Source organism: Diabrotica virgifera, chromosome 4 (assembly GCF_917563875.1).
Source record: "Diabrotica virgifera virgifera chromosome 4, PGI_DIABVI_V3a".
NCBI lineage: Eukaryota > Metazoa > Arthropoda > Insecta > Coleoptera > Chrysomelidae > Diabrotica > Diabrotica virgifera.
The window spans coordinates 202,121,661-202,147,411 of record NC_065446.1 but is presented as its reverse complement, the minus strand read 5'-3'; the positions used below and the strand labels follow the sequence as shown (position 1 = coordinate 202,147,411).

At 32.9% G+C, this 25,751-nt stretch overlaps 1 protein-coding gene across 1 annotated transcript in view; it reads left to right on the top strand.

Moving 5' to 3' along the window:
- Positions 1–25,301, top strand: part of LOC114336231 (elongation of very long chain fatty acids protein AAEL008004-like) — a 113,092-nt gene extending 87,791 nt beyond the window's left edge. The window contains exon 6 of the mRNA XM_050649858.1: positions 24,958–25,301. Within this exon, the coding sequence (XP_050505815.1) occupies positions 24,958–25,125 (168 nt within the window). The 3' untranslated portion in view covers positions 25,126–25,301. The remainder of the gene's footprint in view (positions 1–24,957) is intronic.
- Positions 25,302–25,751: the final 450 nt, after the last annotated feature.

The window sequence follows — 25,751 nt, the reverse complement described above, 5'->3', positions numbered from 1 at the left end:
AGTTAAGTCCGAAGAAATGTCACATGTTTCGACGAGAAGTTAAGTATTTGGAACATATTGTATCGAGTAATGGTGTAACAGCTGATCCTGAAAAGATTGAAGCAGTTAAAGATTGGCCAGTACCAAAAGATAAACATGAAATTAGAAGTTTCCTTGGCCTATGTACATATTACCGATAATTTGTCAAAGGATTTGCCAATATCTCCAAGCCCCTAACAAAGTTGACGGAGGAGGGCAAAGAATATACATGGAGTGAAGAGTGTCAAAAAGCTTTCGAACAACTACAAAGGGCTGTGATCAGTGCACCGATATTAAGCTACCCGGGACAGGCAGGAAAATTTGTTTTGGATACCGACGCTAGCAACAGTGCCATAGGAGCTGTTCGCTCACAAATCCAGGATGGACAGGAAAAAGTCATCCCTTATTTCAGCAAAGTCCTGTCGAAACCAGAAAGAAACTATTGCGTTACGAGAAGAGAACTACTGGGTGTAGTGAAGGCTTGCGAACATTTCCATAAATACTTGTACGGCAGAAAGTTCCTTCTTCGAACAGATCACGCTGCTCTAAAATGGCTCATACAATTCCGTAATCCAGAGGGCCAGATGGCAAAATGGTTAGAACGACTGCAAGAATATGATTGAGATAGAACACAGGGCCGGAAGAGTTCATTCAAATGCTGATGCCCTTTCGAGACGACCATGCAGTGCAAATTCTAATCACTGTGCCAAATTAGAGGAACGATTTTGCCCCGTGAGACGAACCACCGTAGTTAATGAGCAGTGGCAGCCCCAACAGTTACAAAACGCCCAAGAAGATGATCCATGTATAAAAAGAGTATTGGATTGGATGCAGCAAGGTGAGAGACCTAGTTGGCCGAACATTAGTGCATGTAGTTCAGAAGTCAAGGCCTACTGGAGCCAATGGAATTGCCTGGTACTAAAAGATGATCTTCTGTACAGAACCTTTGAGAACGACGATGGTACCGAATCTAAGCTGCAGTTGATTGTACCTAAAAGTAAAGTGTCAGAAGTATTGCGTCAGTTGCATGACGGTACATCAGGTGGACACTTTGGTATTACGAAGACTCTGCAAAAGGTTCGAGAACGGTTTTATTGGGTGAACTGTAAAGAAGATGTAAGAAGATGGTGCCGGAAATGTGAACGGTGTGCATCCGGTAATGGTCCAGTTGGTAAAAAGAGAGCACCTATGAGACAGTACAATGTTGGAAGTCCTATGGAAAGAGTAGCAATCGACATTGCAGGTCCATTTCCAGAAACCGATGCTGGAAATAAATACGTCCTGGTAGCCATGGATTATTTTACAAAATGGACTGAGGCCTATGCATTACCAAATCAAGAAGCTGCTACCGTTGCAGAGGTACTTGTTAAAGAATTCTTCAGCCGATTTGGTGCTCCCTTGGAGATCCACTCCAACTAAGGGCGAAACTTTGAGTCAGTTCTTTTCCAAAACGTTTGTAAATTGATTGGTGCCAATAAGACCAGAACAACACCCCTGCATCCTCAATCAGATGGGATGGTCGAGAGGATGAACCGAACGATGGGTAAACACTTGCCCAAAGTTGTATCTGAACATCAGCGAGATTGGGACCAACACATTCATTTATTCCTGATGGCCTACCGCTCGGCCGTAAATGAAACTACAGGTCAGACACCAACCTGCCTGATGTTGGGTCGTGAAGTTCGTTTGCCCTGCGACCTAGAGTTTGGCTGCAGACCTTCCGAGGAACATGTTGCAGGCGAAGAATACGTCGACCGCCTTAAGTTACGAATGAACAACATTCATGAACTTGTCCCACAACACATCCAGATAGCCAGTGACAGAATGAAAGATCAATATGATTCTCGATGCAAGAATGAAAGCTTCGAAGTAGGTGATCTTGTCTGGCTGTATAATCCACAACGTCGTCGAGGCTTGTGTCCTAAACTGCAAAGATAATGGGAAGGTCCGTATGAAGTTAAGAAGAAAATAAATGACGTAATATACACAATTAAGAAGTTGCCAAACGGTAAACCAAAAGTTATTCACATAAATCGTCTTGCACCATATGCTGGCTCAAATGAAACAGAAGAAGCCCGAGTCCTCCAACAGGAAATGAGAGATGCCGCACAGCCAAATTTTAAGGAATTTATGTCAAATTACGCAGAGAGAAAGAGTGCTAGATTCGGCGTGACCACAGAAGTTCAGCAAGATCTGTTTGGTGTCCCAGAAAACGTCTCTCTAGCCCACTGTGTTGCCCAAGACCTCGAGATAAACTAAAGGAATCTCGTCCGTATTCAATAGAAAGTTCGGCCGCCTGGACGAGTTAAGAAATCAGCAGCCTAAAATTGAAAGAGTATTGCGATTGGAAGATGGTCCTCGATCTTTGCTGTATATGGTGACCAGGAAGTCTTATACGGACACGCCAAGCTACGAGAACATATGGCGTGCTCTGAATAATTTGAAGAAAATCGTGTGTAATTATGACATCAAAGATTTGGCTTTACGAAAAATAGGTCATGCAGTAGAAAATCTGGATTGGAAGATTGTGAGAAGCATGCTTGAAGTGATTTTCAGAGAAACTGGCGTACGAATTACTGTGTGTTGCATGAACCCGAAGATGTCATATCATTCAAAGACAGTAGACTGTTACTTCTTTTCTAGGGGTGTATGCAGAGCTGGAGAATCCTGTAGATTCCGCCATCCTGGGCCATCTAGAATTGCTGATCGGGACGCTCAGATCTGAAGAGGGGAGCAGTGTAACAAAATCATTAATGACCGACCTTCGTATAACAGATCCCATCTCCACATACACATTCCACGTGGATCTTTCTAGATAAGACGCGATGTAGCGGGACGGAAGACGAGAAATTCTCCGAATGTCTGGGCGATAACTAGAGATGAGCGTCGACGTTCCAGAAATATCGACTAGGTATATAAGGCATAATTTTTGTAAATAGAGTTAGTGTATAATATAAATTCGTCTGTACAGTTATATAAATAAAGTCGTATATAAATACGAACCGCTAGTTTTATTGTAATTATAAGTAATTACAGTAGTCACGTTATAATAATTATTATGTCCTCAAGATGTAAGTAAAAAAAGACAAATTAAAAGTTTAACTACTTATCTTACTCGTAAATACAATACTAACAATTAATTTGGTACAGGAAAGTTGCTGTGGTAGAAAAAATACTAAAGTAGATTTAAAATTTGGTTATTTATTTAATTTAGTAACTAATTTGTGCATACATTAGTATGGTAAAATATTTTTTTTGTAAAATAATTTAAAGTTATTAAATTCAATTGAATTGTACAAAAAATACCAGCTTACGATTTATTTTAATCTTTAATTACGTTTTTATTTTCATATTTGATATTTTAGTGTATGTTTCTAAAACACGATGATATTTATTTTTTTTTGCAAACAATTTTTTAATAAACAATCCGCAAAAACGTAAAATCTATAGTTTTTTTAAGATATCTACAGAACGAAATATGCTAGGTACGTACAACGGTATACCAAAAGGAAGGTTGTAATATTTACTACAAAATGCAAAACTAATATAGAGGGTGTCCCATTTAAAAAAAAATGAGAAAATGTTGTATTTGCAAATAGTGATCACACTGTATATTTTATGGCTAAAAGTAAAAGATATTAAATTATTTAAAAATAACACTATACTATAAAAACTTTGACATATCACTTAAATTTTTATTACCTTGGAAACATAATCCACAACCCTATAAATATTACCATTTTTCTCAATAACAATGTAAATATTTCGAAAATTATTAACTATACGCCTATAAGACCTTATACAAATTTTTCATATTTTTAAATAATTTAAATAATATATAGAAAAATAATTTAATATACAGGGTGTTCCTTTTAAAAAATACAAATTTGGTTCATACCGTTGTTAAACACATTAGTTTTGTTAAAAACATTTTTTTGAATATCTCATAGTTCAGCCGTAATCAAAGAAAACCAGAGGTTTGGCGCACCCTGTATATTTAAGGTACTGTTGTATACTTATTATTATGTTTATCCAGATTTAACCATACGGCTCACACTCCCTCAAAGGGGAAAATTCACTTATCCCAGATACTTACGATATCAAAAGGATTGAGCTCTGGTGGGACTCGTTCCGTGTTATCGAGCCCTAGATGACTTAGTACGTCGAGGTATCCCCAAAAATTTTCTTGCAGATTCAATTGTTTTATCATTATAAAGCTTATTAAGGATGTCGTAAAATGGTTAAAGTTCAAAAGCTTGGTATGTACATATATCTAAAATGGCATCGGTTTTCCCTGGAATTAATTTCGGAATCAAGAATAAAGGATAGTAATACAAACAATTACATCTACTAACCTATTTCTTAATTACTAGATATACAGAAGGACTAGCACAGCCTAAAAGCCACTTCTTATACAGAGTTATTAATAATCTTGACACAGCTTCGTATGTCAACTTATGGGCTCGTACTTTATTGTAGTTTTACTGCTCGCTTTATTGTACTTTTTACCAGATAAAATACCATCAATTGTGGACTGAGCATATAGACCACTGTCCAACCATACATCAGCAAGTCCAGAATCTGTCATAAACTGACCAATTATTTTGAGGAATTTCATAGCAATGTAGATGCTATATATGTAGAATATCATAGCAATGTAGAATAACCAAAAGTTATTCACATAAATCGTCTTGCACCATATGCTGGCTCAAATGAAACAGAAGAAGCCCGAGTCCTCCAACAGGAAATGAGAGATGCCGCACAGCCAAATTTTAAGGAATTTATGTCAAATTACGCAGAGAGAAAGAGTGCTAGATTCGGCGTGACCACAGAAGTTCAGCAAGATCTGTTTAGTGTCCCAGAAAACGTCTCTCTAGCCCACTGTGTTGCCCAAGACCTCGAGATGACTAAAGGAATCTCATCCGTATTCAATAGAAAGTTCGGCCGCCTGGACGAGTTAAGAAATCAGCAGCCTAAAATTGAAAGAGTACTGCGATTGGAAGATGGTCCTCGATCTTTGCTGTATATGGTGACCAGGAAGTCTTATACGGACACGCCAAGCTACGAGAACATATGGCGTGCTCTGAATAATTTGAAGAAAATCGTGTGTAATTATGACATCAAAGATTTGGCTTTACGAAAAATAGGTCATGCAGTAGAAAATCTGGATTGGAAGATTGTGAGAAGCATGCTTGAAGTGATTTTCAGAGAAACTGGCGTACGAATTACTGTGTGTCGCATGAACCCGAAGATGTCATATCATTCAAAGACAGTAGACTGTTACTTCTTTTCTAGGGGTGTATGCAGAGCTGGAGAATCCTGTAGATTCCGCCATCCTGGGCCATCTAGAATTGCTGATCGGGACGCTCAGATCTTAAGAGGGGAGCAGTGTAACAAAATCATTAATGACCGACCTTCGTATAACAGATCCCATCTCCACATACACATTCCACGTGGATCTTTCTAGATAAGACGCGATGTAGCGGGACGGAAGACGAGAAATTCTCCGAATGTCTGGGCGATAACTAGAGATGAGCGTCGACGTTCCAGAAATATCGACTGGGTATATAAGGCATAATTTTTGTAAATAGAGTTAGTGTATAATATAAATTCGTCTGTACAGTTATATATATATAAAGTCGTATATAAATACGAACCGCTAGTTCTATTGTAATTATAAGTAATTACAGTAGTCACGTTATAATAATTATTATGTCCTCAAGATGTAAGTAAAAAAAGACAAATTAAAAGTTTAACTACTTATCTTACTCGTAAATACAATACTAACAATTAATTTGGTACAGGAAAGTTGCTGTGGTAGAAAAATTACTAAAGTAGATTTAAAATTTGGTTATTTATTTAATTTAATAACTAATTTGTGCATAGATTAGTATGGTAAAATATTTTTTTTGTAAAATAATTTAAAGTTATTAAATTCAATTGAATTGTATAAAAAATACCAGCTTACGATTTATTTTAATCTTTAATTACTTTTTTATTTTCATATTTGATATTTTAGTGTATGTTTCTAAAACCAGATGATATTTATTTTTTTTTGCAAACAATTTTTTAATAAACAATCCGCAAAAACGTAAAATCTATAGTTTTTTTAAAATATCTACAAAACGAAATATGCTAGGTACGTACAACCGTATACCAAAAGGAAGGTTGTAATATTTACTACAAAATACAAAACTAATATAGAGGGTGTCCCATTTAAAAAAAAATGAGAAAATGTATTTGCAAATAGTGATCACACTGTATATTTTATGGCTAAAAGTAAAAGATATTAAATTATTTAAAAATAACACTATACTATAAAAACTTTGACATATCACTTAAATTTTTATTACCTTGGAAACATAATCCACAACCCAATAAATATTACCATTTTTCTCAATAAAAATGTAAATATTTCGAAAATTATTAACTTTACGCCTATAAGACCTTATACAAATTTTTCATATTTTTAAATAATTTAAATAATATATAGAAAAATAATTTAATATACAGGGTGTTCCTTTTAAAAAAATACAAATTTGGTTCATACCGTTGTTCTGACTCACCCTGTATAATCGAAAATAACTTTAAATTATAGACGTCTTTGATACACATTAGTTTTGTTATAAACATTTTTTTGAATATCTCATAGTTCAGCCGTAATCAAAGAAAACCAGAGGTTTGGCGCACCCTGTATATTTAAGGTACTGTTGAATACTTATTATTATTATGTTTATCCAGATTTAACCATACGGCTCACACTCCCTCAAAGGGGAAAATTCACTTATCCCAGATACTTACGATATCAAAAGGATTGAGCTCTGGTGGGACTCGTTCCGTGTTATCGAGCCCTAGATGACTTAGTACGTCGAGGTATCCCCAAAAATTTTCTTGCAGATTCAATTGTTTTATCATTATAAAGCTTATTAAGGACGTCGTAAAATGGTTAAAGTTCAAAAGCTTGGTATGTACATATTACTAAAATGGCATCGGTTTTCCCTGGAATTAATTTCGGAATCAAGAATAAAGGATAGTAATACAAACAATTACATCTACTTACCTATTTCTTAATTACTAGATATACAGAAGGACTAGCACAGCCTAAAAGCCACTTCTTATACAGAGTTATTAATAATCTTGACACAGCTTCGTATGTCAACTTATGGGCTCGTACTTTGTTGTAGTTTTACTGCTCGCTTTATTGTACTTTTTACCAGATAAAATACCATCAATTGTGGACTGAGCATATAGACCACTGTCCAACCATACATCAGCAAGTCCAGAATCTGTCATAAACTGACCAATTATTTTGAGGAATTTCGTAGCAATGTAGAATCCACCTAGACGAATAACTACATTCCTTGTGTTTTCTGGCTGGGACCATTGGAGCTCTTTAGCTTTATAATAGATCGCTTGGTCAAATGTCAGTACGGTGTATCTGTTATTTAGCTTCTTAACAATTTCACTGCACTTTCTGATAACAGTCCAAACGGTATCATATTCTGACGAGACATGGGGTAGAACAGGTAAGTAGCCATAGGTCGTTACATGTGATTTATCCTCCAAAATCAGTTTATGAAATCCTGACCACTGTGGGATAACGGTTTCATTCCTAACAGAGTCCCTCATTCTGCAAATGCACCATGCCATGTTACGACATCGTATGTTATTATTAAGATTCTGGTTCTTTTCGATGATGCTCAGTTTATTTTCTTCTGATTGTACTTTTCTTTGATTTCTCAAAATAACTTTTATGAAGGGAATGAAAATCATTAGGTATTGTCAGCTTCTAATTATATGGCAAAAATTTAAATTGTCCAGGTATAGCTTCATTCAATGGTCCTCTCTGGAAGGCAGCAATTTGAGTTCCGTGAAAAGTAGGTGATTTGTCCAAGGTATCTTCCAAAATGTCAATGTTGTCAGCGACAAATTGGACTAATCTGTCGGGTACCAATTGTCTCGGTATGGTCACATGATCATTCTCCAAGTAAAGTTGAATTTCTTCTTGGGCGATGCTGTTACGCACTCCAAGAGTATTGATGTATGAAATTGAATGACTGCAGGCGTGCATTGCTTCAATGAGTTTTTTTGATCTTGTTTCGTGATTAACTAAAAGTCCTAGCCTAATATGTTTTGGAGATTTTAATTTTCCCTTTGAGCAGGCAAAATAATGTCTTGGCAAATGCTTAGGGTTTCAGTCTCCTTTTCATTGTCGCTTTCATTTCGGACTATAAGGTTAACAAGAGAATACAAGCTTTTAGGAATAGACTTTTTGTAGTCTCTAACATTCATTTTTTTTAAGTCTGGCTCAGTTGATTTCTTGTTTTTCTCACTTCGGATAGTTTGGCAGATTTTGACTAGAATGTGTTGCTCCGATGCACCTAAACTGAAACTGAGAGTGTCAGATTCGTCGTGGTTGTGCACGGTTGTCTCAATTGCCTGTTCTTTCGAGAACTTTCTTAAAAATATTGCGGGCTCGTTTTGTCTAGGAGACCTTACTGATTCAACAGCATCCCCAAAATGGTTTTTCATTTTTTTTTTAATTATTTGTTTCTCGCTCATGTCGTCAATGCCACTAATTTCACGATACCTTTTGCCAATCGATTTTGTATTGTATCCTTTACCTTTCTCAAAACCCTTTCTCCATTTCCTCCAAAAGTTTCCCAAATGCTTCATTTTCTGTTTTGTTAATATCAGTATTTCCAACAGATTTTTTATTTAGATTGTGTAATTCAGTTGAAACGCAAGCGGCATGATATTTTGTTTCCGAGGCAATTAAGTCGTCTCCAGTTCTCGCAAAGAACACAGGGTTGCTTCGTGATATAGCTCTTATTTTTTCTTGTATATTATTAGTCATAACTTAGCATAGTTTTTGTTTCGGTGAGCGCTTCTGACAAAAGATGCACTTTTGTGAATTAAAAGGTGATCGCAAGGGCCGTTTTTGAAAAATATCTTCTCTACGAAACGTCAGTTTAGTATTTTTTGACTTGTACGAGGCAATGTACTTTGAGCTCGTATAGGATTTGTAACAATTTTTGTGCCATTAAAAAAAATCTTGATTTTGTAGATCATCAAATTTTGAGAATATATGCCGCAAATATTTATCATCAGATTTTCGGAAAGAAACATGCCTTAATCTGATTTTTCACTCAAGTCAGCTGTCAGAGCTGCTGCTGTTTGTTAAATTTATTTCTAGATGGATATAAAAAAATTTTAGCTGTAATACTAATAAGTAGGTACAATATTGTTAACTTACCAATAGGTTTAATTAATCACTTTTAATAATATAATTAACGCAGAAGAACTTTATTATGTCTCACTTAAAATCTCAGTGGATTTCGCGCTAAATTTAAAGCTTATAATAGTAAAGAATTTAAAGAAAGAACAGCATCTCAAGGCAAAAACGACCCTAACAACATCCCGGTCAGTAGAGTCGATTAGGGGTTGACTCCCGCATAGAATCTCGCCCTTCCTCGCATCTCTGCGTTCACCACTGTCCGTCGTGACATGCCGTTCGATTTATTTAATTTTTTCTTAAACTAATTATCCAATCAAAATTCCAAAAACACTCACGTATTCTCTGATATTTGGTCTATAACGTTTATAGAAAGTCATTTTTTGCTAGACCCAATATTTTTCGAGATAGAGCGATGTAAACCATTTTAAAAATATGGGTTGTCAGGGCAAGTGATTTTATATGAAGGCGCTCCGTATACAACAATGGTTTGACGTATGTATTTTTATAAATTAAAAACAAATATTTGATATTCATTGTTGTTCAAAATCAGATAATTGTCATTATTCATTCCAAAAATAAAATAAGAAAGCTGGTGCAAAATCTCAGAGATTTTCGTAATGATAGAAGTTTCCAATATATACGCAGTGACGTTTTTGGATTCGCTTGATATTTTCGAACCACCCCAAAAAAGACAAAGGCATGATAAATATCTCGAAAAACGAGTAAATTTTGAAATTTTGGATACCTGCTATTGTGCAAATAGATACTCGTTTTTTAAAATTTGAAGATTTTCAAATTTTTGACCTATATACCTTCGCCAAAAAATTTCCAATATATTTATTTAAAAGTTACTTAAAAATTATGCTGATCCAAATATTTTCAGAAAGTGGGATAAGTTACAAATATCTATAATTTTATATAGTAAGTACTGCAATTCACTACAACAAACTATTCATAAATTATCTTATTACGCACTAACTTCTGCCTCAAATGAACGGGATTTGTCTCAAAATAATCAAAACGTATTGTTGAAACACTATGAGACAAGAAAGAATGTCAAGTAGGTAAACCAAACAAAAAAAAAAACAAAAAAATCTCCTATGATGATTTAAGCCTTTTAATTAGATGGTATACCTATATGAGGAGAAAAAAAACCTTGCCGACCCTGTCTCTAGGCCACGAGCCGCCACTGCCTCCACTCAGTAGCTGCCTGATTCAGGTGCCTGTTTTTAGTGTTGGAGTTTGAGTCTTTAGTGTCAAGTGATTATGCAACTATCGAAAATTTTATATAAAATTTTTTCTAAGAGACCGGTGTTGGACGTGCCATATTCGATGAAAAAAATATTTATTTTAACGAAATAACATGCGAACAAGTGCTGATAATTTAGTAACCCAATTGCCAGAAATAAAAGGGGAAGCTAGGTACAAAAAAACGGCAGAGAAAAAATTGAGTTTGTTTTTCACAAATGAGATGTTGTATAATTGTCTTTATTTTCTTTGGTATTTTGTTAATGTTTAAGAGGCTTAATAAATTAAAAAAGGTATCAATCCTGCCTAATTTCACTCCTTAAGGAGAAAACACAACCCTACACTTGAAAGTGTGTCAATGGAATATGGAAACATTTTTTTTTGTGTCGGTCTCTAAGACGGATGTTAGCTTTAATTTTCAGAAAACCTATGTTAGTTGCGGAAGGTTAAGAAAAACTTTATTCAAACACCAAAAATATTACACCAATACTTTATAACTTTTGCAATTTTAATATGGATGTTTCAGAAGTCAAACGGTGTAATCAAGAATACGCCAACTACAAAAATAGCTTGTCCTTGTTTGTATTTATGAATATAATACTTATACAGTGTGTCCACGGTTGGGCTACTCAAGATAAAATACTTTTTTTTTCAATTTTAGCTAAAAATATCATTCTTGATAAAAAGTTTTGCTTGTTCTAAATCTTAAACCGCATAAGACGAAATAAAATTCAAGTTTTTCAAATCATGCTTAATTTTGTAGCCTAGTTTTGTGTAAATCCCTATAAATTTTTACACAAAGTTCGAAATTGTAACAATAATAAATTGGGAGAACAACCATTTCGCTTCTTTGGATTATGAAACCAAACTTTGTCGTTCTCTTTGAAACATCCAATTATTTAATAATTAAATAATTATTAATCCAATAATTTTAACAATGATTCACTCCAAAATTGACCACAAGATAATTTTTTTGCAACGCTTAACATTGTCAAAAAAAATGACAATTCGCAAATTATTTATCGGAGTTGACAGTTACTAAGCTACATTGTAGCTTGGCAACACTAGATTATTGTTATGATTTCGAACTTAGTGCAAAAATTTATAGGGATTTACATAAAATTGACGACATAATTAAGCAGGATTTGTAAAACTTGAATTTTATTTCGTTTTATGGGGTTTTAGAACAAGCAGAACTTTTTATCAAGAATGACATTTTTCGCTAAAATTGAAAATAAACAAGAATGTGTGTGTACTTTGTACGCACGTAAGAAGTTATACTTTTACTACATATTATCTAATTTTTAAGATAGTACCAAAAATTTAAAAAAATAAAAGAATAAAACGCACACAAACACATTGAAAAATGCCACAAAGAAAAAATGATTTCTGAACGATAATAATTGTTGTCAAAAATTTTAAATACGCATTTTCTGAAAAAAAAATTTAATAACAAATATACTTACAATCATAACATGCATAAAAAAATAAAACTTGCATCGGGAATTGAACCCGTGAATTTCGTGGCGCTTTGATTCGTAATCGAAGCGTAGACTCACTCATCCAATCACACATTATTTATCATGTGGAAAAATACGGTAACTGAAAGCTTTACTGTTTGACAATTGTTTTGAAAATTAAATTATGTAGTTTAAATTTTGTGTAAGAAAATATAAAAATATAACAAAACAGTAAGAAAACAATATATTAGATGAAGATTGGTAGAACTTTTGTTGGTAATCAAATTAAGTATGTAAATCAAAGCATTACATACCTACTAGATAAATAAATCTACGCCAAAAAATCATAATTTAAAAATAAAAATCGAACCTAATTTGGGATTTCTCTCTAAAATCCGCATTCTTGAGAAAGTAAATGTATGTATTTCAACCTAATCCAAATGTATAATTACAATACATATGATTATAATAAAAACTACTTACCAAAGTAGAATGAGTTTTCCTTGTCCAAAATAGTCCAAAAGTCGAAAAATATAGGTATATGAAAACTATTTAAAAAGGCAGTATAACTATTAACTAACTTTTGTTTGTTGTTTCTTTTCACACAAATTTTAAAACGCAATAACCATAAATAATCTAACTACAGCTGTGCCACAGCCGCCATATTGAATAATTTTTGACATGTCATTTGAACTCCAATCAGAACAAAGTTATAATGCGCATGCGCCCGGTCGCTAGGTTTTACCATATAAAAATTCACCCTCTATCGCCGGTAAAGAAGTATAACTTCAAAAAGTTTTTCCTCTTGGGCACCCCAATCGTGAACACACTTTATTATGATCAATAAAGACGGTTTATTTATTTTTAATAACTCCTCATATTTCCGCAACTATTTTCACAAACATTAACGTCACTAGACATAAAAGTAAACAGTGCAAAAAGTGGATGATCCAGAATTATACAGGGCATCGCATCCGCGATGTAGGTGGCACACGCTCAGTGACCAATGGCGAGTCAAATACATACGCGTTGACAGTTCTCAATATGTAAACAAACTGACAAACTACTTAATTTGTTTGCGTTACAAAATTAATAAATTTGAATATTTTGTTGTTGTGAAGGTTCATACAAAAAATCGTGTATACAACTTGCATTTAATTATCATTATGAAGTTCGTACTCTAGAATTCTAGAACTCGCTGAAGTATACCCCATACTCGCTTCATAATTACCATCATTAAATGCTCGTTGCATAATATATTTTTTAAATGCAACTTTATGTAATGTGAAGTTTGAAAAAATAGAGGATATGTGAAACAATTGTGCATTTACTGATAGAAGTATATAATTTGGACCACATATACTACACATATCGTCGCCTCAAAGCAACAGTAGGATATGTAAAAAAAATTACTTTTGGGATAACCATTTCAAGTCATTGGAAATAAACCCTTCTGTTGAGTGTAGCACTAAGATAATTAAAAAGTGGAATAATTTTTTCACAATATTACATACCTTTGTGTAGCTTAATTCTCTTTAACTCATATGCTATAATGTAACACTAAGACAACATACATATCCTACTGTTGTATTTTGTCGTTTACTAATTTGGGTCACAAAATATTAATGCAACACTAAGTTATCTTACGCACATCCTATTGTTAATGTAGGTATTGCTGAATTGCGAATATTTGTCTTTGTTTAAATTAAACGGCTTGCACCCACAATATTTATTATCTTCAGAAATCTTACCATAGTTCTACTATTACATTCTTATTAAAAGTTGTATTGTGAGAATAAAAATGAATAATTCAGCATCAGCCAATTTGTTACAAAAAATTTAAAATATCTAGTAAAAGTCAATATTTAGTATATTATATTGAAAAGGAAAGAACACGAATACTTAAAAATGGTCCAATTTATGTTCCATCTGAATTGGCCACCATTGCTAAGTCAGCTAAAAAGAAAGGTAAGCCATATGAAGTTACTGAGATGTCAACTGAAGAATTTTTTGATTGGAAAAAAAATAGCCAAAGACATGGGAGCAAACTTTAATGTTAATGAAAAAGACCAAAAAGTTTTAATCAAGGACATCAAATGGATTAAAGTCAAGAAAAGCGAACCTGGAAAAATTTTCTATAAGACTTCATTCAAACAGGAAGAATTTGATGTTATCAATATTACCAAAAAGTTAAGAAGCCAGAGAGAAAAACCAACTTTAATTCTTGCCTATGAGCAAGCACCACCGGTACCGATTAGAAAAAGAATGATTTAATGAGTTTGTGCAACGATAACTTAATACCAAAGAGACACCATAATTTTTTCACACCGTTATCTGCATCCGATGTGACCACAATTAATTCTGATTAATTTTTCATTCTCTTTTGTTTGTCATTTTCGTTGTCAAGTTTTAAAATTTTAGGAAAACATGTATATTGAGATTTTAATTTATCTAATAAAATGTTTGAGCAACAAAATTGTTTTGTTTTTTATAATAAAATGTGCAAAATTTTAAACAAAACTTCAGTACAATATAAGTTTATACAGTGAGGACGTTTGAGTTGGAATAAATTCATTATCTCGAGAAGGGGTGAATTTGGAGAGAAATCCTGAGACAGTTCGATTTTTATTTTTAAATTATGACTTTTTGCCATATACATCATACTGCTGACGTCATCCATCTGGTTGTGATGACTTAATCGATGATTTTTTTTAATGAGAGTAGAGGTTGGGTTATAGCTTATTTGAAAGGTTATTTAATTCTCTATTCAGTAATGTAAATATTAACATAATTATTTATACAGTGTGTTCAAAAAATATTTTTTTTATTAAATTATTTGACACAAAAAGAAGAATGTAAGCAATTTATTTAATTAAAAATACATTTTTCTGCTGTCAGAAAAACAGGTGATAATGTTTATCTCAAAAATAAACATTACTTTCCGCTTAAATTCAGTGCTCAAGCTGCTAAGAGACAGGTTGGTGGCAGATTTAACATTGAATTTAAGCGAAAAACAATGTTTATTTATGAAATAAACATTTCTTTTTATTTTCTGACAGCACTCAAATGTATTTTAAAGTAATGAATTACATACACTCTTCTTTTTGTCTCAATTAATTTAATAAACAAATTTTTTTTGGACACTCTGTATAAATAATTATGTTAACGTTTATATTAATGAATAGAGAATTAAATAACCTTTCAAATAAGCTATCGCACCACCCCTACCCTTATTTAAAAAAATCATCGATTACGTCATCACGACCAGATGGATGACGTCATTAGTATGATATATATGGTAAAAAGTCATAATTTAAAAATAAAAATCGACCTGTCTCAGGATTTCTTTCCAAATGCTCCCATTCTAGAGATAATGAATTTATTCCAACTCAAACGTCCTCACTTTATTACACATATTTACGGATATCGTTAAAAACCAGATTAACTTTTAGAGCAACAGTAGGCAAGTAACTTTTTTTCGTATTATTTTTCACTTTTTTATGAATTAATATAAATATTTATGTACGGCCTCTAAAGTTATATACTCAAACAAAATTCCATGTAAATCCATTCAAATATAAAAAAGTTATTAAGTAATGAAAAATTCGTAAAAATTTCAATTATAATATAATAGCACGATAACTTTTGAACGAGACTTCTGATTTCAACCAAATTTGGTATATGGGTTATTTTTTTTATGTATAAGATCGAGATCTTGAACCGGAAGAATCGGTTTACCAGAAGTTGTGTTTTTCCTGGTTTTTATGTAAAAATATGTTGTTTTTTTTTTCAATTCTTTCACCCGGTATGTAATAATTTTTCAAAAAGTTAATACCGTCAATGAACAGAGCGTAAAAATATTTTTTAGGAAATATTTTGAACTTTTTAGTTATTTTAATTACAATTTAATAAATGCATAACGTATCTTCACATGTACCTATGTGCGGCAGATTCGTGCAAATATTATAAGAATTATTGTGCATTTAATGGTAGAAGCATATAATTCTCAGTTTTTGCTCCTTTTACAAAAATGGCGGTCATTTAAAATCACGACTATACATTTGTGACTAATAGCACACGCACTTCTGTATGAGCTTTCGTAACGTTCGGTTGTGTGACAGTTCAGTGTGGAAGTGATAATTCAAAAAAAACGCAGGCGGCAAAAACAAAATAGGAACTACATAATAGAGGTAACTAACAAATTTCCTATCTGTTGAATTCCTAAATTTCCTGTACTTTCTTTGAATAAAATAAATTATACATTATCTAGTTAGGTAAAAAAGAGACAGCTTTGCATTACACGGTTAATTATGGGGGACTCTACGGGGGGGGCTAACCCCCCCGGTGATGAGGAGATGTTAGATAATATAGAAAACACTGAAAATAATAGTAGTTTAAATAATACACCATTACTTGATAGCAATGCTAATTCAATCACTAATAATAACAATGAAATAAAAAAAGGAAAAAAACATTTCTATTATCAGTACACTGATACCGGTCCCTTTGAGGTATTTATGGAGTCAAAAGGCGATAACGTCGGTAATTATAGTTTTTTGAAATTAGCAAAATACATAAATGACAAAAAAATCGAGAATGTACTTAAACTTAGCAAAAAAGGAAAAAACCGAATTAGCGTTGCTTTCAAGAAATGGGAGGATGCTAATAAATTTGTTTTAAATGACGTGGTCAGAAATTATGGATATGAATTGTTTATTCCGGCAAATAACGTAACATGTAGGGGAGTCGTTAATAATGTAGATACTAGTATATCGGATGCAGATCTAATCAAATTTTCGGGATTGGCTTCGGTCAACATTAAAGTACTAGAAATAAGACGATTTAAACGGAAGTCTAAATATGACACGGAGAAATATATTGATACAGAAACGGTCGCATTTACCTTTTCGGGAAAAGTAATCCCGAAGGAAGTTAATATATATGGGATCCCTTTTAGGGTAAAACCATACACGATACCAGTGGTTCAATGTTATCGGTGTTTTCTTTTTGGACACACAAAAAATCTTTGTAGAGGGGGAGAAAAATGCAAAAACTGCGCGGAAAAAATACATGAAGGGGATTGTTCGATGAAATGTTTACATTGTAATAGCAGCTTTCATATAAGTACCTATGAGGAGTGTCCAGAGTATGTGAGACAGCGGAATATTAAGGCTGTCATGTATCTGGACAATCTTTCATACTACGAGGCATGCGAGAGATTTCCTTATGTTTCTACTAGAAAATCGCAAGAGAATAATATATTCAGAATGAGCCAGGAGGAATTCCCAACATTACATAAAACTCAAACAAATAATTTAGAGACAATTCCCATCAATATGCGATGGATAGAAAATGTAAAGAGTAACCCTGAACACCTGTTTAGTAGAAAAATTGAGAATAACTCAAACAAAAATAAAAGAAAGGCTAATGAAACAAATAAGACATACAATAAAGAAGTACACAATCAATATTTATTATCTCCAAATGGGAGAAGCGAAGAGAGAGCTCGTGCAGTAAACAATGAGACTCCTGGATGTTCCCGTACAGAGCAACTAGAGAGGGACACAGAAAAAACACTGAATGCGATATTAAAAAAACTAGATTGGAAACATAAGGAACATATAATCAATTACTTGAACCAGCTATTTATACATGAAAGCTCATCGAACCAAAAGTTGCTAGATTTAGATGGATATCAAGAATCCACTTATTATCCAATGGAACATAAAAAGTTTAAGCAGTAACTATAACAGTCTGAAATATTTCATAAGCGAACATAGACCCAAATTAATTCTATTAAATGAAACTTGGCTAAAAAATAATCATCACTTCTATCTAAGAGGATATGAAATACATAGGTTGGATCGAGGGGATGGTTATGGTGGCCTAGCTACTGTGGTTCATAATAGTCTGGATCACAAAATAGTATATAGGTATAATAATAATGTTAGTAAAATTCAAATTTTAGCAACAAAAATAATAGATTGGGACATTACAGTTATTAACATTTATATCCATCCTAGGGCAAAAATAAATTTAAATAGTTGGGTTGGACGCATAAATAAAATCAGGGGAAATAAAATTTTAATGGGGGATATGAATGCACATAATGCACTTTGGGGAAGTCAAGTATCTGTTAATGTTAATGGAAGAATAATTGCTGAATCCTTAGAGGATTTGGATCTAGTTTGCTGCAATGATGGGAGACCCACGCGGATTACCCTACCTGGACAGAATGCCTCAGCGGTAGACCTAACACTAATTTCCTCGGAAATTGCAAATATATGCCAATGGGATGTGTTAGAGGATTCTGGAGGCAGTGATCATTTTCCAACTTCTTGCAAAATCGCAATTGTAAATGAAAATATAGTAACACAAAAAAGTCATAAAAGAAATACAAAGAATGTCAATTGGGAGAATTATGCTTCAAAAATAGAAGACTTGATGAAGAATGGGTGTGAAGACTATAATTCATTTACACAAATTAAGGAAATGGTGAGTGACGAGGAAATACCTCTCTTGAAAACAGAAAAATCTATAAGAAAAAAGAAAAGCCCTCCCTGGTGGGATAAGGAATGCTCTAATTTAATAAAAACAAGAAAAGAAAAAATTAAAAAATATAAGGAAGAAGCAAGCAATGAAAATTATATTGAAATCAAAAAAATATTTGCATACAGTAAAAAAATATTTAAAACAAAAAAAAAAGAAATAGCTTCAAAAGCTTTTGCAATGGATTGACAAGGGACACTCCTCTATCTGAAATATGGCGAACAGTTAAGCTATTCTCCACATATCAAAATGCTGTAATCCCTGCTAAACTTCCCAACAAAAACATAGCTCAGAACATATTAAATAATTTGGCAATTGACATAACAGATCCTGAGTTCACGGTTACCCTAACTAACGAGGATGTGGAGGACATTTCAAGGCAAGAAATAATAAGTGTCATAAATAAAAAGGATAAGGCTACTGGCTTAGATCTTGTAACATATAGCATGATAAACAGACTTCCCCTGGTGGCGCTAGATGCATTGTCAAAAATATTTAATCAAATAGTTAAAAGAAACACAGGTTTTCCACAAGAATGGAAAAACACCCTTGTCATTCCCTTTTTAAAACCCAATAGAGACCCTTTATGTGAGGATAATTATAGAAACATAGCTCTAGAGTCATGTGTAGGCAAAATTTTGCAAAATATAATTAAATTAAGAATAGAACAAATAACGGAAAAAAAATCGATACTAAGCCCTAAGCAGTTAGGTTTCAGAAGAAACAAAGGGTGCAACGATAACTTAGCTTTAACAATTAATTATATTAGAACTGGATTTAGTAAAAATTTAAATACAATTGGAATTTTTTTGGATATCAGTAGGGCATATGATACAGTCAATATATATTTGCTATATAAATACTTATTAAAGTATGACATCCCAATAACTTATGCAAACTTGATCTTGCAATTTTTGCTCAACAGAAATATCTACGTTAAAGACAAATCAAATAATATATTAGGCCCAATGCAAGCATCCACTGGATTGCCTCAAGGGTCTCCACTCAGTCCAATATTATTCAATCTCTATACTAGATCCCTACATGATTTAATAAACCATGAGATGGAGTGTTTTCAATATGCAGATGATTTTGTAATTCTGGTGCAAGGATTTGATATATACAAGCTAATTAATTCCTTAAATACCCATATAATAAATTTACAGGAGTGGTTTGAGAAACACAACTTTAAAATTTCAGCACACAAATCAAAAGCAATAATATTTAGAAAAAGAAGTCAGGCTTATAACTTCCCACATTTGATATATCAAAATATGGAAATTCCATGGAAAAATGAAATAAAGTATCTGGGATTTCATTTACAGTGCAATTTGAATATGACAATTCAAATTAACGACATGATAACTAAAGCAAACAAAGGAATAAATGTCATGAGAGCAATTTGTGGTACAAAATGGGGAGCTGACCCGAACATTCTTTTGAGTTTATACAAAGGAATAGTTAGATCTCATTTAGATTACGCAGCCAATCTTTTAAACCCCTGCAGTAAAAGTTTGATGATGAGGTTGGAACAAGTACAGAATGTTGCCTTGAGAATCGTAACGGGTTGTCTACGTTCTACACCCATCTTAATATTGCAAGCAGAATGTTCAGTAACAACGTTACAAGTTAGAAGGGAGATACTAGCACATAAATATATACTCAAACAAATGCCGGAAAAAAACAATATCATAGTAAAGAGTCTAAATAAGCTAAACGAAGCAATAAATGCAAACAATAGATTCTGGAGGAACAAGGTCATACCAGATTACTCACTAGCATATACAAATATACTCAAAAAAACAAAAAACATAATTAGATATAAAATCAATCCTATATATGAGGTAGAAAGAAAAACTCTTCTATACCCCATTACAATTAAAAGTCTAGAATTTGAAAAATATGAAATTGAATCGAACGAAAGGTTCATAGCTAAATATGGTGGAATATATAATAATCATACCCACGTATATACAGATGGATCAATAGACCCACAAACAAATCAATCGGGATTTGGAATTTACATCCCAAGCATCAATTATAAATATTCGTCACGACTCCATAACTACACACAAATCTGCACAACTGAAATAATAGCGGTATACAAAGCCATGTCGGTATGTATTGAAAAGGAAATCATGAAAGCAGTGATCTTTGTAGATTCAAAAAGTGCCTTATCCAAAATATCTAGTCACAAATGGGACCAAATGGATTATGTAACTATAATGACCAAAAAACTACTGGTAGATGCAAATAATATGGGATTTTCAATAGGATTAGAATGGGTACCGGGACATCAGGGGATTAAAGGCAACGAGGTGGCAGATAGCTTGGCCAATATTGGGAGAGAATTAAGAGTACCATATGATGTAAAAAACATCAGCACAGATATCTTTTGTGTTACAAAAAAGAACATCTTGACTCAATTTTACAATAACTGGTATTCCCAAATTAAAGGTAAATATCCGGACTATTATGGACTGCAGGATAGTTTCCCTATAAAACCTTGGTATAACAAATGTGGATATTTGGGTAGGAACAATATTACTAACCTTAATCGTTTACGAAGTGGACATTGCAAAACTCCTTGTTATCTCCACAAAATAGGCAAAACGGAAACACCGATATGCGAATGCGGTACTATGGGAACATTGGTACACATCATCTTTGAGTGCCCCATAAATAAACATAAAGATATGGATTTGTATCTAGAACTAATAAAAGCTGGAATAGACAGTCCAATATCTTTACAGAGCATTTTATATAAACCCTCGAATAAAGTTATTAAGATAATCAATAAATTTATCAAATTTTTTCAAGTAGATCTATAGAATTTTCAAAAAATAATAATAATAACAATAACAATAAATAAATACTTCAGAAAATACAGGGAATCTCCTAAAATGTCAAAAATTATATTTGTATCCTTAAAATCCTTAATCCTAACCGAAGGTAGCCAGCCCTAAACCTATGTGAAAATGTTTGGAAGCTACCCCCAAACGAGAAAAGTCTTAAGTTAACCTTAAATGTTGTAACACTTTTCCCCCTCTATCTACAGAAAAACAAGAAGAAGGACAAGGAACACATAGGACCAAAAAAAAAATAGATCTGAAGTTGACAGGACACCTGGTTGTGCATTGCCTTGAGCAAGACGCGCATAACCAATAACATGTACTGGGTAAATGATTAAAAAAAAATCGAAACCCAAAAAAAAAAGGAAGAAGAAGTCACTAATAGCACGATAACTTTTGAACGAGAAGTCAGATTTCAACCAAATTTGGTACATAGTTTCTTTTTTTGATGAATAAGATCGAGGTCCTGAATCGAAATAATCGGTTTACCAAATATTGTGTTTTGGCTGTTTTTTTATGTTAAAATATGTTGTTCCTTTTTCAATTCCTTCACCCTGTACATGTTACTAGGTCTGGATCCCGCGTATGAAAAAAAAGTTGATTAATAGCAAGCTTAAAATTTGTTAATAGCTTAAGGGTGTCTAGTCGGACAAACTTTGATATATGGGAACACTGGAACAGGGGCAGTTTTAATTGTGGAACAGGTTAAAAATTTGGAACGGTCACACCACGAAAACGGCACATTTATTTTTTCCGACTGAACAGACTTAAACTCTCCGAACAGAGAATAAACTCTCATGCAAAAATCAGATTGCTATTTATCACCTGTCATAATTCCTGTCATTTGAGATATTCTGCATGTTCCACTCATTAAATCGGCCATTTGGTGATAAATAGCAGTCTGATTTTTGCATGAGATTTTAATCTCTGTTCGAAGAGTTTAAGTCTGCTCTGTCGGACAAAATACATGTGCCGTTTTCGTGGTCTGACCGTTCCAAATTTTTAACCTGTTCCACAATTAAAACTTCCCCTGTTCCAATGTTCCCATATATCAAAGTTTGTCCGACTAGACACCCTTAAGCTACTAACAAATTTTCAGCTTGCTATTAATCAACTTTTCTTTCATACGCGGGATCCAGACCTAACCCTACAAACCGAGATACGGCATGTTAAAAGTTAGCTTTTTTCGCCAAATGCATAATTTGAAATATTAAAAGCCAAATAACGGAAAAACTTTGCATTTTTGCATTTTTCGAGGAAAACTTAAATAATATTTTTTGAAGTATGCAGTTAGGCCTTTCAAAAAATAATAATAAAAAGTTTTTAGCATGAAAGTTAAGCGACTTTCTATGAAAAAATCAGTGAAAACAACCTCCTAACTACCCTCGTAACTAAAAATTGGTCTTCACATTTCTGTAATTCCTTTTATATTTGCACTATCAATATACCCAAAAAGTTTAACCCATTTAAAAGGCCTAATTTTAGAAAAATTGGAGTTTAAAGAAAAATTGATTTTTTTCAATTTCCTATTTTTCACCTTTTACTTCAAAATATCTCCGAAAACACTGGAGATATGAAAAAAATGATGGATTACTAAATTGTAGCTATTTTAATAACTAAAATTCACTTGTGCACATATTTTCACTACAGTTAACAGTGATCGAGATATTATAGCTGTTTAAAATCTCTATTTACGAGCAAACACCCACTTATCCCCCTGCGACTCTTGTTAAAAAATATCATCTATAAACAAATCGAAAGGGTGCCGGGGGAAATTTTGTAACAATTTTTTTAACTAATTCAAAACATCACCTATTTTGCCCCCGAAAATATGTTTTTGGCATTTTTGAGTCATCTTAAACAAAAAAGATCTTGTGTTATTTTTCTCAAAAATTGATAGATTTTGAGTTATAGGCGATTTAAAATCTGAAAAATGTGAAAGTAAGTAATTATTATTTTTGAGGTTGTCAAGTGCCTAAATTGAAGTTTAAATATTCAAGTTGTTTTAATTGTGAACTATGCGCGTCCACTCGAGCCTTAAGTTGCAGTGGCGCGTCGCACTATATGGCTCGTATCGCACTATATGCTTGGCGTATTAATTAGCACATTGGCAATAATTAATTTAATAAATAAATAATTTAAAAATAACCATGTTAATAATATATTATTAACTGTTAAAAATGTCAAGTATTTGTTTGGAATTTTTCACATAAGTACGTATAATATGTATACGTGTGACAAAGACGCACCATAAAGTGCGACACGTGACGATTAACAATTAAAAAACAAAGGTCCATATTGAAGTAAGTCCAGATTACTCGTTAGAATCTTAATTGAAATTGAATGTATAAGCTTCAATTTAGGCACTTGTCAACCTGAACAATAATAAATTACACATGAGTTTTCAAGCCTCAAAAATGCGTACCTATGCGTATTTTCGCATTTTTTTAGATTTTAAATTGTTTTTAACTCGAAAACTATCAACTTTTTAGAAAAATGACACAAAACCTTTGTGTTTAAAATTACATTTTTCCAAAAAAAAAAAAAACTAAAATAACCTAAACATTTTTCGGAGCAAAAAGGTTATTTTGAATTTGTTAAATGAAAATTGTTTCCGAAGTAAAAAAAAATGTACAACCTGTCTGAAGTTTGGAATGAGTTTAGTGCAACTGATTCTCATGAGGGAGAGATATTCATCTGTTAGCTGAGATCTGTACCGATTTTTAATAAAGTTCATTCTTGAAACAGCGGCTTTGCACACATAAGTTGAGCCAAACATAAGTACACAATTTCATAGCCAAACATTTTTAAAATTTCAAAACACTATATTCTGAATTTAATTGCGGTCCGCACAAAACTAGCCTACGGTCCGGATGCGGACCGTGGTCCGCCAATTGGTGACCCCTGTCCTAAAGCATAAAACAATCATTATTTAACCAATCAAAACCAAATTTTACCCATATTAAAGTTTACAATGTTTTTATATAATTTTTGACAATAAGGGATAGTTTACACCCCTAAAAATAATCAACCCCCTTAAGCATGATATAGAATATGAAGTACAGGGTGAGCTGATCCTAATCCCAAATTTTTATGTAAATCGATGCAAGCCGAAATTATTCTTTTATGATAAGTAAGTTTTTTATACATAGCTCCAAGAAGTGTAGTTTTAAGGGTTTAAATATTATGATAGTATATCTTAAAGCATAAAACAATCATTATGTAACTAATAAGAACCAAATGTTGACAATATTAAAGTTTAAAATGTTCTTTTATAATTTTTAAAAATAAGGGGTAGTTTTCACCCTTAAAAACCAAAAGCGTACAACGGCTCAATATAGAAAATGAACTAGAGGGTGTAATGAGCCTAATCCCAATTTTTTGTACAAATCGATGCTGGACGAAAAAGTTGCGAGGTTTTGCCATTTTTTCAGTTTCATTTCCTCGACAATACGGGCTATTTTAGAGGTGTTCATTCAGACCCAGCTACTTCAAGTTTTCCGGTAGGGTCTTCGGCATGACTCCAGTGCTAGAGAGTTATACGTTATTGGTATTATTAATGTATATTAATACATATTATTTTTAATTTTAGATTCAATTCGCTATGTTTGTAGTCCAGGCTATAGGAACCATGGTAATACCTGGATGCGACAATCCTTCTTATTTGGGAACCGTAGCATGGATAAGTCAAAATTTATTTATGACTCTCTTATTTGGAGACTTTTATATTAAGACCTATTGGAGAAAAAAGAGCGAATAAAAAAATTTATTAACGAATGAGACATGTTCTAAGAGTCCATTTAAGTTGAATCTCAAGTATTTTTAATTTTGTAAATATATAGCTACACAATTGTATAAAATATTGTCAGTGTAGACAGTGTAACTTTCATATAATATCCGATATATTTATTTCTAAATAAATACATTTAAATATTACTTTTATAATGTGTTTCCTAATTTTTTACGTAAAACCATCTGAATAATAACGGTATCCCACAAGGTTCTACACGAAGCGCAGTACTGTTCCTTATTACGATTAATGATATCTCTACATCCTTTAGTTCGTTAGTAAAAGCACGCTTATATGCTGATGATCTTGTCATATTTTCTAGAGGGAAAAATGTCTTAACACTTACCAGATATATACAAGCCTCTATCAATCAACTAAAAAATTGGTCAGAGAGTTGTGGTCTACAGATTTGTCCAAACAAATTAAAAGCAATTTTCTTTAGCAGGAACTCCAAATACATCATATTACCACCTAATCTCACCTTAAACTCGTTACCTATTGCTTATTTTGAATCACGTACCTTCTTAGGAATGAAACTAGATCATAGGTTAACCTGGAAAGATCATATTTTTCATCTTCGACAAACAACTCAAAAT